Source organism: Neofelis nebulosa, chromosome 4 (assembly GCF_028018385.1).
Source record: "Neofelis nebulosa isolate mNeoNeb1 chromosome 4, mNeoNeb1.pri, whole genome shotgun sequence".
NCBI lineage: Eukaryota > Metazoa > Chordata > Mammalia > Carnivora > Felidae > Neofelis > Neofelis nebulosa.
Window position 1 is genome coordinate 107873221 of NC_080785.1, and position 16045 is coordinate 107889265.

The window sequence follows — 16045 nt, forward strand, 5'->3', positions numbered from 1 at the left end:
AAATACACGTATGCTTCTTTAAAAACATTCGATATGTACATAACAGTTGTGAGGACCCTGCTTCCAGGAGACACACAAGTACTTTCCAGACTCCCCATTCCCACCCCCGCTACGTGCACTGAAGTCCCGGGCACCACACGTGAAAGGCATCAGAAGACTCTGAAAGGCATAGGAAAGGAGGCACAGATGTGGGGACCAAGCAGCAGCTCAGAGGTGAGGCCTCGGTCTCTCCATTTGCCACGTACCCCAGACTGAGCGCTGGAGCCGGGGTGGCCCAGAAATGCCCCCAGCAGGCATCACAGCATGCTCCCCAAAACCCAGCTCTCTCCGGCCAAAGGACCAGGATGGGGGCGGCCACACGAGAAGAAAACCATAGACAGCAATCACCCTACTCCAGGCAGACCGCCAAAACTTGCACACACCTCCAATCTCCGCCAGCTGTGAGGGGGGCACCAACCACACAAGGGTACCAGGAACCTGGCCCTTCTGGCTGGGAGCACGCACACCCTGCTGCTTGGAGTCGGGGCAGACCGAGAGCTCACAAGTCCCAACAGAGGCCCGTCGTGCAGCCCCTCCTGAAGTATCAAGGTGGCAGCCCCTCCCTGGCAAGCCACGTCGCAGAAACCCAGCCAAAACACAAGGGCCAAACAAAGACCCAGGCTCTCACACATAATGCCCCAGCACCCAGGTTCTGATCAAGAACCAGAACATTCTCAACAAATGAATGAAAACAACCCACAGACAACAGCACCAAGATTAACAGAATAGTTAGAATAACTAACAACATTTGAAAACAGCTATTGTAAGAATAATTTAACAAATAACCACAAACACACTTGAAAAAATGAAAAAACAAAAAACCTCCAGCAAAGAAATAGAAGATGCAGAAGAGAATCAAATGGAAATTTTAGGGGCATCTGGGTGGCTCAGCTGGTTAAGCATCTGACCTCGGCTCAAGTCATGATCTCACAGTTTGTGGGTTCAAGCCCCGCATCGGGCTCTGTGATGACAGCTCGGAGCCTGGAGCCAGCTTCGGATTCTGTGTCTCCCTCTCTCCCTCTGCCCCTCCCATGCTCACGCTCTGTCTGTCTCGGTCTCAAAAATAAATAAATGTTAAAAAAAAAATTTTTAATGAGCAGAGAATCTGATTATACATTTCTCCAAAAAGACACATAGATGGCCAACAGGTGCATAAAAAGATGCCCATCATTAATCATCAGGGAAATACAAATTAAAACCATAGTGAGATATCACCTTATACTGAGGAAACACATCCCAATTCGTTATAGAAAGTTAATATTATCTGACACCAAAACCGGAGTAAGACTAAAAGAAAACTACAGACTAATGTCCCTAAAGAACATGGAAGTAAAAACCCTTAACACAATATTAGCATGTCAGCAATACATACCAACAACTGACCCAAATTTCATCAGGAGACACACCATAACCAGTCCAATATTGAAATATCAATCAATGTTATACACCATATCAACATACATAGAATAAAAGTCACATATCTACACTTGTGGCGAGCATAACATAACCATACACGTGTCAGATCACTATGTTCTATACCAGAAATTAACGTAACATTGTACATACGCTGTTGCACACTGTAGTTACGCTGCAATTATGATCTATACTCAAATTTAAAAAACGTTTTAATCCCATCACAATTTATTCAGAAAAAGAATTTGACGAAATTCAACATCAATTCCTGATGAAACAAACACTCAGAAAAATAGGAAGAGAGGGTAACTTCCTCATCTTGATAAAGAACCACCAGAAAAAGCCTATAGCAAATATCACACTTAATGGTGAAACCCTAAATGCTTTTACCAGGAGCAAGCCAAGGATGTCTGCTTTTCCCACTTTTATTCAACACATAGCACTAGAAAGTACAGTGCATGAAACAAGGTAAAAAGGAAATAAAAGGCATACATATTGGAAAGAAGAAATAATACTACAAATATTTGCAGATAACCTGATGGTCCATATGAGAAATATGAAGGACTCTGCAAAACCATACCAAAGTAAAACATCAAAAGAACAAAAATAATAACAAACAAAACAATACCCTCTCTCCAGAAAAACTTGGTAGAACAAGCAAAGAATGATGACAAGCAAAGTAGATAGTTGCAGGATACAATATCAACGTACAAAAAGCAGTTGTATTTCTACATACTAAGAATGACCACGTGGATATTGATATAAAAAATACAATCTCAGGGAGCCTGGGTGGCTCAGTCAGTTAAGCATTAGACTCACGATTTCAGCTCAGGTCAGGATCTCACAGTTCATAGGATCAAGACCCATATCAGGCTCCATGCTGACAGCACAGAGCTTGCTTGGGCTTCTCTCTCTTCCTCTCTCTCTCCCCCTCCCCTGCTTGTATGCACATGCTCTCTCTCAAAATAAATAAACATTAAAAAGAATTACAATCTTACTTGCAATCACTCAAAAAATGGAATTGATAGGGGTAAACATATCAGAACATGTACAGGACTTGCATGCTGAGGACCACAAAACACTGGTTGAAGAACTTAAAGAAGATCCAAATAAATGGGGAGACATACCATGTTCATGGACTGGGAGACTCAATACAGTAAAGACGTCAATTCTCCACTTAACACAGATCCTATCAAAATCCCTGCAAAGATTTTAGTAGCTATAGGGCAGATTATTCTAAAACTTATAAAGAAAAGCTAAGAAACAATAACAACTAAAATCCTTCTGAAAAAGAACAGCAAAGTGGAAGGAATCACTCTACTTGATTTCAAGATTTATTATACAGCCACATTAACCAAGACCGTGTGGAAGGATAAACACATAGAGCAATGGGACACAACACAGGCCCAAGAAATAGACTCACACAAATACACACAACGGATTTTTGACAACCGCAGAAAAGCAGTTCAGTGGAGGAGGTGTACAGAACTACCATACAATCCAGCATTATTTACAACAGCCAAGACGTGGAAACAACTTCAGTGTCCATCGATGGATGAATGCGTAAAGAAAATATGGTACCCGCATACGATGGAGCATTATTCCACCATAAGTAGAAGGAAATCCTGCCATTTGTGACAACATGGATGGACCTAAGGGGTATTATGCTAAGTGAAGTAAGTCAGAGAAAGGGAAACACTGTAACTGTATAGTCTCACTTACATGTGGAATCTTTAAAAACTGAGCTCAGAGATGCAAAGAACAGACTGGGTGGTTGCCAGAGTGGGGGAGTGGGCAAAATGGGCACAGGGAGCAGGGTGGTCAAAAAGTACAAACTTCCAGTTATAAAATAAGTTCTGGGGATGTGATACACAGAACGATGACTGTAGTTAACCATATTGTACACTTGGAAGCTGATGAGAGTAGGTCTTAAATTCCCATCACAAGAAAAAAGAAACCTGTAACTATGGTAGGTGAAGGATGTTAACTAAACTTACTGCGGTCATCATCTCATGACCTATACGTATATCATGTATGTTGTATGCTTTAAACTTATACGACATTATGTTGATTATATCTCAATAAAACTGGGGAAAATGGCAATGGAAGACATATAGCATTTTCAACCGATGGACAATAGACACCCACAGGCAAAAAAAAAAAAAAATGAACCTTGATCTAAAACTCACACATTATGCAAATATTAACTCAAAATAGATCATACAGTTCTATGTAAAAACATATATAAACTTTCAAACTTTTAGAAAAACTTAAGAGAAATCCTTGGGATATAGGGCCAAAGAGTTCTAGGACTGGACACCAAAAGCACAATGCATAAAAGAGTCAGTTCACAAACCCAACTTCATCAGAATCAGAAGCATTTGCTCCACAAAAGACTTGTTAAGAGGGACTAAAAGACAAGCTACACACTGGGAGGAAATGTTTGCAAACCACATACCTGCCAAAGAATATTATATATTCTATAATATATAAAGAACTCTCATGGCTTAAGAATAAAAGTTGGATGATAATGATTATGATGATAGATGACAGATGGATGACAGATGTGATAGATAAATATGACAGATTGATATGATAAATAATAGATGATAGATAAATATAAATTGATATGACAGATAGATGACAGACGTGATAGCTTGATATGATAGATGATAGAAAGATAGATACATAGATAGATAGATAGATAGATAGATAGATAAATAGACTGATTCCCTTAGACAGATAGATTATAGATAGATAGATAGATTACATAGATAGATGATAGCTCCAGTTAGATAGTAATACGTAGATAGACGATAGATAGATAGATCGATAGATCAATAGATCCAATAAGAAAATGGGCAGAGACATCAACAGACATTTCTCCAAAGAGGACACGGAGGTGGCAAATAACCACGTGAAGAGATGTTCAACATCACAGCCACGAGGGAAATGCAAATTACAGTCACCATGATACATCAGTACACACCTATCAGAAGTGTTACAACAGAAAACAGTGACACCAGCACCTGCCGGCGAGAGCACAGAGAAACGGGATCCCTCATGCTTTGCTTGTAGTAAAAAGCGATCCAAGCGCTCTGGAAAGCGGCTTCATGATTTCTCAGAGAACATGCCACACGGCCCAGCAACGGTACTCCTGGACGTTCACACCACAGCAACAAAGATTTACGTTCACACAGGAACTGTAGGAATTCCAACAACTCTTCCCATGACAGCCCCAAACTGGAAACCATCAATTTGTCCTCCAGCAGCTGAGAGGTCCATCCACACCATGGAACACCACTGACAATACAGGGGGTGAGCTGCTGATACAGCAACAACCCGGACCTCCAGTCCTGAAAGTCTACACGTGTATGATTCCACATACAGTCACTCCTGCGATGACACATTTACAGAAACGGACAACAGACTGGTGTTTGCCAGCATGAGACTGGATGTGGGGAGGAGAGGTGGGGGTCCACATGGCGCCAGAACGTTCTGTGTCTGGGCTGCACCGGCTCGGCCTCCTGCCGTGGGGAAACGTGGTGGCTACCCAGGATGCCTGTGTGGTTTCTCACAACTACACGTGAATCTATGATCAGCTCAAACTAAAAAGCTCAGTCAAGAGAAAACACAGAAGCCGGGCACAAAGAGAACCCTGGTCCGTGGCCGGTGGGAACGGAAGATGGCAACGCCCCGCCCGGAAGCCTGGCCGGTCCTCCAAGCTCAACACTCAGCTCGTGAGCCCACGATTGCGCCCCGGCCATCCAGCCCAGAGAAATGACTTCCGTCTCCCAACACTCCCGTGGGAGCGTTCTCAGCAGCACAGTCTGTAACGGGGACAACCAGGACGCCCACCAACCGCAGACAGACCGCAGGACGCAGACCCTCCCCACGGCAGGAGCCCACTCAGCCACGAGGAAGCAAGCGGCTCCAACACGCGCTGCAATGTGGACGCGCCTCGACGACCCAACACTTGGGGAGGGCAGCCAGGTGCCACAGGCCACACACCGTACGACCCCATCTGCCAGAAGCATCCGGAACAGGCAGACCAGCGAGACAGGACACAGACCAGGGGGTGTCTAGGTCTGGGAGGGGGGCGGGGACTCACGGCCAAGAGGCACGAGTTTCTTTCTGGGTGATGAAAATATTCTAAAATTAGATGGTCGCGATGGTTACTCTAAATACAGGAAAGCCGTTTTGTTGTTTTGAACTGGAAACTGAATTGATGGTACGTAGGGTATAGATCAGTAAGGCTTTTTTTTTTTTTTAATTAAAAGTGAATTAGGGGCGCCTGGGTGGCTCAGTCAGTTAAGCGTCCGACTTCAGCTCAGGTCACGATCTTGCGGTCTGCGAGTTGGAGCTCCGCGTCGGGCTCTGGGCTGATGGCTCAGAGCCTGGAGCCTGCTTCCGATTCTGTGTCTCCCTCTCTCTCTGCCCCTCCCCCGTTCATGCTGTGTGTCTCTCTCTATCTCAAAAATAAATAAACGTTAAAAAAAAATTTTAAAAAAAAAGTGAATTAATGACTATAGTTCTTCTGAAGGGCGCAGGGAACTGGCCGGACATCTTTAAGAGGTCATCCCAGATCACTTAAATGGGGCTGTTTCCTGTTGACACATTTCCTCACGCGGTGGGAAATCAAAAACGCCCATTTTCCTTGGTATGATGACAAACCAAATACGCGCTCTATAAACAGCCATACGTTACTTTGGGATCACGACTTAACACAATTTGGGGAACAGCAGGGCCCTTGGAGCAGAGGCCTCTGTGCTCAGGGCCCAGGGCCAGGAGGCTGATCTCGGGGCGGGGTCTCAAGAGACAGGCTTCCCGGCTGGGCTGTGGGGGGTGGCAGGGGGGAAGCCACCTGGGAGCTACAGGGTGACCTTCAGAGGCCTGTCACCCCGTCCCCACACTCTCCAGCTGTGACAGCCTCAGACCTCAGAGCTTCACCACCCAGTCGGGCAGCCCTCCCACCCCATCCCGACCCCTACCCCCAAGCCGATGGACACAGAGCTGCAGCTCACGTCCTGCCTGCCCTACCTCGTAAACACCTGTGACCCCTCTCTCTGCTGCCCGAATGCCCATCTACTGCTCCCACTTCTCCAACTCTACCGGAAAACTCCTACACATCCTTCAAAGCCCCAGACAAATATTTCATGATGCGTTTCCCCTTCTCCATGCTGCCCGCCCCATGGACCCCCCACTCCTCCACACGGCCCACCCCACAGGACTGGCTGGAGCTGTGTCCCATGCACAGTGCACCAGGCTCCCGCTGTCCCGGTGTCTCCAGAGCCTGGTGTGGGCCAGACATTCAGATGTGCAGGGCCATGGATGACCATCCCACACAGGAAATCCATAACTGCCTCAGCTCTAGAACTTACTCATGAACCCGTAAGTTCAATTCACAATGTGGGATGCCCTAGGTCAGCTGACCTGTTGGTGGGAAATGCTCGTATGCCAGCTGGGTTGTAGCGACCCCATGTCCCCGTGACAAGGAAGAGATCACAGACAGATGCGTCCAGCGTGTGCTTCCAGCCAAGCCGATACGCTAGGGGCTGCGTGGGTAGTGAAGGGGTCGTACATGACAGGCAGCCAGAGACTGACCGATGTCCCCTGTCAGGCCCAGGACACACCGAGTAGAGGAACTTCCCACCTCCACTGCTCAGCAGCCCAGGGCCTGTCCACACATGTGCAGGGCCTGGCTGGATGCGGCTGAGCACCAGGGCCTCCAGCTGGGCCTCTCTCTGAGGCTGCACCAGCAGAAATCAAGCATGTGCTGCAGAGGGAGGGGGGCCAGGCCCATGCTGACCCCCACGGACCCCCGAGTGGCCTCAGAGGACACTGGGGAAGGGGACACTTCTGTGGGGCAGGAAGCTCGGCCCCTCCCCAGTGATTCCCACAGACGCAGCAACTAAAACCCAAGCACCTTCTCCCTTGGGACCGTGGTCAGGATGAAGTGGCCCACTCTGCGTGGTCCCCCATGCCCAGGGCAGGCAGCTGCAGACGGCACCATCCGGGGTTCGGAGGCCGAGCCCCCCAAGCTCACTCAGGTGTCCCCGAATCCACCAGGTTGGTCTGCTGGTCAGAGGAGCATGTTTCCCCGCTGGCTGTGGGCCGGGTCTGCTCTCAGCACCACGGCCGCCGGTTCCTGGACGCGGCCCCTCCATCTCAAGGCCCCCCAGGGCTCCCCCTGCCCAGAGCCCCTCGGAGGTCCCCTCACCCCAGCCAGAGGAAACACCCATCTTCCAAAGGACTTGGGTGAGGAGGTCAGACCCACCCGGAGAACCCCCTTTTATCATAAATGTATCCTAATCAGGCCAGTAACCAGGGCCACCTGAGCTGGCAGATGAGCAGCCCGGGATGGTCAGCGACCCGCTCACGAGGCCCAGAACCTGGTCCTGGTGCCCACCGGGCCTCCCACCTCACAGGACACAGAGCAGAAAGGGGAGGAGCCCAGGAGGGCTGCCCAGCCTGCTTCTCCCCACTGTCAAATCACGCACCTGACTTCCACACGGACGCAGCAGATGCCATGGTCTGAAGGGTGTCCCCTCAACACCCTCGTGTCAAAGTCCTAACCCCCACGTGACTGTATTTGGGGAAGGGGCTTTGAGGAGGCTTAATGAGGTCTAAGGGTGGGGTCCTAATCTCACAGGACAACTGTCCCGATAAGAAGAGACAGCCGCATTGCTCTCTGTGCACGTGCACCGAGGAAAGGCCACATGAGGGGCTTTGAGAACTCAGTGGGATGCGCCTGCCTCCCTGCAGGTGGAAAGAGGCATCCAGCCGAAAGGAGGGAGGCCCCCTGTTCCCATGGGACCACCCACAACGAGGTACCCACACACAAAGCAGGAAGGAAAGCTGAGCAGGTCTGCTTTCCAGAGCTGGCTGCTGGCAGGGGGAATGGGGGTGTCCTTTGCTGCCCCTGCAGCATTGCCCAAGTCAGAAGGTCTGGTGCCGCCGGCCTGAGCCAAGGGTGTTGGAGGACCTGGGGTGGAGTGCCATGGCCTGAGCTCTGCTAGGGGGTCCCAGGGAGGAGTGCCGTGGCCCGGGCTCTGCTGGGGGGCCCCGATTGGATTCTGCTGGGGGGCCCAGGGAGGAGCACCGTGGCCTAGGCTCTGCTGCGGGGCGGCGGGGGTGGGGGTGCGGTCAGGGAGGAGCACCATGGCCTGGGCTCTGCTATGGGGGGTCCAGGGAGGAGCGCTGTGTGGGGTCAGGGAGGAGCGCTGTGGCCCAGGCTCTGCTTCCCCGGTATCCGGGCAGTCATGGGGACAACACACAGGGCAGTGTTGGTCCCTGGCCGGCCTCAACCCCACGCACTGCACACTGACATGCCAAGGGGTCCAGACGAAACCCACTCCCCACTGGGCTCCAGGAGACAAAAGACATGCAGGCAGCCACACCCGTGAACACGGTGCTGGGAACCAGGGCCGCCCCCGCGTGTGCGTATGCCCTGTGCGTTGAGACTCAGGAGGACTGTCCCATGCTGACCCGGGACAATCGGGGCTGGAATGGTGCCTTCTCTGCACCTCCGCATGCCCGTTCGGCTCTCACATGGGGCTTGCAGCCTGACGTCTTACTTCTGATGCCACATCAACACATTTTAGTGGCCATGGGCTTCCCAACTCCTTGTTTTCCTTCTCGAATCAGTTTCCATAGCAGAGGCCCTTCTGGGAACTTGTGCGTTTCGTCCAGGTTTTCAGATATCCTGGCGTCTACTCACCCTGAGTATGTCCCTCGCATCTATTTTTAACCTGGCTTCATCTGCAGCCACTTAACTGTCCCCGAGGCCCTTCTTCGTGTTCCTCGGCTTTCCTAGTTCAAAGACCCAACTTTGGACGTTTTTTTCTGAAGGCAGAAGACCCTTGTTAAAAGACCCAATGCATCCTTTCAGTCTTTGAACTTGGGGATCTGTGCACCCAAACCTTCTGCTGAGCCGTGGCTCGGGACACGAGGGGCTGGAAACGGGGAACGTGGCTGGTTTCGGTGGGGGGGGGCGGGGGAGGTCCTGGGTCCTGGATGTCGGCCTCCACTGCCCTCAGTGAGCTCAGTGGATCACCGCCTCCTGGGACTCGGCCACGACCCTGCGCAGGAGCTGATCTGGTGGGAAGGGGGGGGGGGTCTCCACACCCCCAAGTCCTTCCCAAAGCAGTCCTCCTGGGAGACACGGACAACACACATAGCTGTTTCCAAGTACGGCAGAGAGCCTTCTAGAAGTCGAGTAAGCGTCCATGCAGCAGACGGCTGCCGCCCACCCTCTCCCACACCCTGTGTCTCCAGGGGCTGCCCCGGGAAGGGCTACAGAGCTGTTCCAACAGTCCCAGCTTCGAGACGCTGGGGCAGGAGCAGAACGCCAGGTTAACAACTCAGGGTTTCCAGCCACAGTGGTTGTACTTTCCTCTAGATTTACCTCCACACACAGAAGCTGTCAGTTCTAAGCCACAAAGGGAGGGGAGGGATGAGCACCCCCTTCCAGGGGGGTGGTTCCAGGCACCGGACACCCTGCCACCTGCACCGAAGAGGAACTAATCTACATGGTGTCGGATCTGCAAACAGCGGACAGGGCCCGCCAGCCCCTGACTCCGGAGCAAAGCGGTGCAGCCAACAGGTCCTGCCCAGAACAACACAGCCTGGCTGCTGGACAGACACGGGTTCTAAGGCAGGGTGTTTGCATTTCAGAGCAGGGCCCTCACTCTCCCCTCCCCTCCCCTCCCTTCCCTTCCTGCAAGCCCGCAGGCCAGGTGGTCACACAAGCCAGGCCCATCCTGCAGGCACAGCCCCAGGAGGTGAAAGGCCTGCTCTGGGCCCTGCCCTCTCCTGTCAAGAAGCCTCCAGCCCGGGGACTCCTAGGTACACACTTGTGCCCCGCCCCCACCCCCAGTTCTCCCCTCTGCCTTCACCCCAAACGTGCGTCTAACCACGCCTCCTGCCTGCAGGCACTGTCAGAGTCCCACACTCGGTCACACACCTTCCACGGCTCCCTCCCTCTTCTCCCGTGGCCTCCCAGCTGAGGCCACAACAAATAAGCAAGTCCCCTCGACCACCACGCGCACTGGGTTTCTCTGCCTCTGCTCGTCCCCGTTCGCCCCACCCAGGACCCCATTCCTGCCCCCGCCAGCAACCTTGCCTCCCGCAGAAGCCAGCAGGCAGGCTGCACCAGTGGCTGTTTCAGAGCCAGACGCCCCAGCAGCCCCGCCCAGAACTCTGGGACCCCCTTTCCAGAATCAGGGTGTGTCCCCAGCACCCCCTCCCACAACCAGGATGCATCTGCCAATATCCTGTCCTCCCACATCACCCAGGGCACCGTCTTACTGGCTCAGGGTCTGGAGAACACCCTAGAAGCTGCTATTAAGTTGGACTAATTAAGTTGCAACATGAAAACACAGACAAACCACGCCCAGGCCACATGGTGGGGGCATCCCTCACCTGTAACCGTGGGACTTCGGGCCACCTCTCGGCTGTCCTGGGCCTGCCAGGTGGGGATCCCTAGGCAGTGGTGATGCCCCAAGTGCCTGAAGATATGTGAGAGCCGCTGAGAGGCACTCCCCCTCTGCTGTCCCACAGACAGGGCTTCGTGAGCTAAAACCAGCCGGGCCAGCCGGAGGAAGGCCATGACCCTGAGTACAGGTCACAAGGCCACCTAGGGAGCCGCTGCCGGGTGACAGACCCAATCCACGGGCTCCATCAGGAAAGGCATGGCCAGTCACAGTCCGGCTCGCCCACTCTTGGGACAGCCAGGGATGCATGGAAACAACCTGTCCTCTCTCACCCTCCTGTTCCGAAAGCACCAGACGAAACCACCAAGGGAAATGACCGATGCGTCTGAAAATAGGAACGACTGAATTTTTACACAAAGAAGTGTGAGGCAAGGGGAACACGCCTGGGGACACGGGGCCCCTCCCGAAGGAACGTCAGCCTCTCCACAGTGAGCGGCTGGTCCACACACACAGGGACACACACCACAGAGAAATTCAAACGGCACACGCAGGAAAGTGGCATCCACATCAGTGAGCGGCCAGAAGGGGCCACGTCCTAACAGACAGTGGGGTGTGAAGGACCAGACTCATCACCGGGGATGCGCACCAGAATCCGGGGCCGAGGCCTCCCACCCAGGGACCTCCGGCCTGGGAATCTGCATTTCTGGCAGGTCGCCAGGGCCTGCCCAGAGAGCCACTGCTAAGTGCCGTTGGGTGTAACCTACAAAGATAAAATAGAGCACAACAGTATTTGCACAACAGCTCCAGACCCAGGGAGAAAAACGTGGTCGTATCTGCCCTCCCAACAATGTAACTGAGGGAACCAAGTCTCCGTGAACAAAGACGCTCATGGGGAATGACATTTTTAAAACAGTATTAGGGGCGCCTGGGGGCTCAGTCCGTTGAGCATCTGACTTCAGCTCAGGTCATGATCTCGCGATCCGTGAGTTCAAGCCCCGCGTCGGGCTCTGCGCTGACAGCTTGGAGCCTGGATGGAGCCTGCTTCGGATGCTGTGTCTCCCTCTCTCTCTGCCCCTCCCCTGCTCACGCTCTATCTCTGTCTGTCTCTCTCTCTCTCAAAAATAAACAAACATTAAAAATTTTAAAACAACAACAGCAACAAACAGTGTCTCACTGTGCTGGGAACGGACAGTCACACACGTGCACATGCACACGTAGCACAGAAGCAGCGGCTGCCTGAAGGCAGTGGCAGAACCCTCCACGGGAAGATGCAGAAAATAAAATCATACAGACACCAGAACGACAACGACGTGGGGAAAGAACACTCACAAAGACCAGACCTGGAGAGTACAGAGCACTCGCTGGGCTGGCAGGACTGGGTGACATTCACCATCCTGCAGATTCCCTGCCGAATGAACGTCAGCCCTGAGCCTCCGTTGGGCTCCCTCCTCCATGGGATGAGAACACGCACCCTTGCTGGCACGGCCACTTCGGACCCTCGTGAGTGCCCACACAGCCGCCGAGTGGCATCGGGAGTGCGTGTGACCGCTGACTCCCGGGGCCGCGGGCATCGGGGGAGCATGCGCCCGGGAGTCTTCTGCACACGCAGCCCACACCGAGGCCACCGCTACCACAACGCACATGGCCCCCCTGACCTCCGGGGGTACACCGGCATGAGGAGACCCTCAGGTGGTCTCCGGGAAAGGCAGCAAATGGACGGGAAGAAATGAAAATAGACAAACACAGAGCAAGCAGAGGGAGATATAAGAGAACAGAGAGAAAACAGGAGGAAAAGCAAAGGTTAGAAACACACAGAATGACCCAAAACGCCACTTTTTCCAGGACATCAGGAGCCTGGAAGGGGCCACTCCGGGACCCCGGGGGGGCGACAACACTGTGCTCAAGCGTCTTGGAAGTGGTCAAGAGACCATCTGTGGGTGGGGGCAACGCCCGCCTGGAGAAATGCTCAGGGCACAGCCCCCGAGGACGCACAATCATACACATGTGTGCATGCGTGCATGCGTGCATGTGTACACACACACTTAGATGCTCACAGCCCTGCACACACATGCACACTTCCACACACACATATGCACACACCCATGTGCATACACAAACACACGCACACACACATGCATGTGCATACACACATGCACACTTATACTCACATCTGCATGTGTACACGCATACACACATGTACAGTTATACACATACACAATTATACTCACATCCACATATACATGTGTACGCACACGTGCAGACACAAATATACACAAATATACACGTGTGCACACACTCATACACATCCATGTGTTTGCACACATACACACACGTACACACTTATACACATGTGTGCACATTTATGTGCACACATATACACACATGCACACACCCACACGGATGCATGCACATGTACACATGTCCCCACAATACACACATGCACATGCGTGTACAGAAACCTAGGCATGCACACACAGTCCACACGAATACAAACCCACACACGTGTGTACACACACAGACACATATACACACATACGCTTGCCCCATGCTCCACACATCCACATCCACGTGCACACGGACAAATGCATGTGTCCACGCAGGTGACACACACACATGTGCACATACGCACAGCTACTTATCTCCAACAGACAAGTCCATCCACAGACGCACACACACGTCTAGACATACGTACATCGTCTACTTCTAAACCACACCCTACCTTCACTGTAAACACTAGGTAGCGTTACGTATCTATAAGTAAACACACGTGTGCAGGTTTTAAATGCGCAGCCAGGACTCCACGCCTTCCATCTGCAAGACAGTGGGCTCTCGTGTACCAGGCAAGTCACCGGCCACGCCCATGACAATGAGGCTGAGCCCCCGACACTCTGGCAAGACAATCCAGGGTATCCCTGGTGAGGGCCTCGCCTGAGGCTCCCAGACCACCCTGTGGGCCCCAGGACAGCAGCAGATCAGGAGACACCGCCGAGAGGGACCAGCCCGGAGACACGCGGCTGACAGTGGCTCCGGGTGGTGGGGACCAGTCCAGCTCACCCCTTAGACTGGGGTGGGTGGCCTCACTGCCCCCCAGGCTGTGGCAGGAGCCGGGCAGGGTGCCCCCCAGGCTTACGGCCAAACCGCTAGCGCGGGGCCACGGGCACGGCGCTCTCAGGGCCCTGGAGGCTCTGCCTCTCCGTGGGTCATGCTGGCCGGCAGGTCAGGGCCCAACATCCCTGCACCCACCGGCCAGGCCCTGCCTCATCTCCCTCCGCCCTGCTCCGGGAAGCTGACTGCAGCTGAATGCCACCCCAACACCTGCCCCCAGCAAACACAACACCCCCATCTGCACTTTTAGCATCTCAGCCCCCTCCAGGGCAACACACCCACACTCGGCTCCACAGCCCTCCCTGACTCCCCAGCCCTGTGGCGTCACCTGGGCACACCTTGTCTCGCTGATGGAAACCGAGGTTGGGGACCACATAGGGTGGCAGACCTGCACCTCCACGTCTAGGAGCCCCCACTGCAGCTGCCCTGTCTCCTCTGACTCGCCAAGGGCCACCTGGGCCTGAAGTCCCTAACCACTCCCACCCTACGGTCCCATGCTCCCTGCCCCACACCCCAGGCCCGCACTCCCCGCTCTGTGCCCCCTCACCCTGCCCCGTTCATGTGCCCAGCTCTGTCCCCCCTGCCCAGTCCTCTCACCCCAATCTCCCCACTCCGTGCCTCCTCCCACACCCCATGCTCTCCACTCTGTGCTCCCTCACCCTGCCCTACGATCCCCACTCCATGCCCCACTCCTGGCCCCGTGCTCCCATCTCCATGCCTCCTCCCTGCCCTGGCTCCCTGCCCCAGGTCTCTCACCCTCTGGGTCCCCCACCCCATGTCCCCCGCCCCGTGTCCTGCTCCGGGTCCCCCGCCCATGCCCCCCGCCCCATGTCCCGCTCCAGGTCCCCTCTCCGTGTCCCCCGCCCCCTGCCCGCTGTATCCCTGCAGACAAAAGCCCCACCGCACTGACCTGCTTCTCGTTCTCATCCTCCAGCCTCAGCCGATCTTCGATGCAGTTCCGGGCTTGCAGGAAGGCTTTCCGCTGGGAGCGCTCGGCCAGGATGCGCACAAACACCCCATACATGTTCACGCTGAGGAAGAGCAGGGCGTTGGCACCAAGCTGGAGGAGAGAACAGTACAGAGCACTAGGCGTGTGGGGCGCTAGCTCGACGGAGGCTCAAAGCCCCCGGCAGCAGCCCGCAAGACGACCTCACCCTCTAGGGTGCTGCGGGGTCGGCCTGACCCACGGCGAAAAGTGGGTGTCACATGACTACGAGCCATCAAGGCGGGCACATCCCTCTTCCTGGGCTTGTCATGGGGCAGAACGGTATGCCAGGCGCATCCCCCAAATTCACGTGGAAGCCCTGCCCCCCAGGACCTCAGAGCGGGCCTGCGTTTGGACGTGAGATGTTCCAGGAGGTAATTACGTGAAAACGAGGTCACCAGGGAGGGCCGGAAGCCCGTGTGACTGGTGTCCTCATAAGAAGAGGAGACCAGGACACGGACACACAGGGAGGGACGACCCCGTGAGGCCCGGGGAGGAGACGGTGTCCAAGCCACTGGGCGGAGCTGTGCTGGGCGTGACAGTCACCCCAGGTCAACATCCGAGGAAATATGAGCACGAGGAGAGAGCAGCCACTCCGTGACCAAACAGCGGAGGAGAGCAGATCAAAAACACTAGGAAGAAAGGACCGCAGCACCATAAGCACAAAGCATCACCCGAGGTGACTGAGCATCCAGAGTCCTGTGATCAGCTCTCGCTGCCTTCCGGGGACGGGAATAAGGAAGGGGCTGGCGAGAAGGACCCGTCTGGGGTGCTGGCCAAGGCCCACACTCGGAGGCTCACACCTGCTGGACCAGGAAGGAGGCCCTGAGGGACGTCCTGCTTTCAGCAGCCTTAACTCAAGGCCAGTATGGACCATCAGGGAGCCCACAATGGCCACACCACAGGTCGTGGCAGACCCGGGTAGGATCGGACCGCACTTCCCCACTCAGCCTCTTCTGCTGGTCTGTCCCACCTCTCTTGGGCACAGGGCACGGGGCCCCCAGGCCATTCACAGAGACAGAGAGGACACCCACCCACCTCCCCAGGGGCTGCGGTGTGTCTGAGCATC

The 16045-nt window shown here is 54.0% G+C and overlaps 1 protein-coding gene across 1 annotated transcript in view; it reads right to left on the reverse strand.

Annotated features, from left to right (window-relative positions):
• ADCY1 (adenylate cyclase 1) overlaps positions 1 to 16045 on the reverse strand; it is a 108490-nt gene that overhangs the window by 78232 nt on the left and 14213 nt on the right. The window contains exon 2 of the mRNA XM_058725631.1: positions 14902 to 15051. Within this exon, the coding sequence (XP_058581614.1) occupies positions 14902 to 15051 (150 nt within the window). The remainder of the gene's footprint in view (positions 1 to 14901; positions 15052 to 16045) is intronic.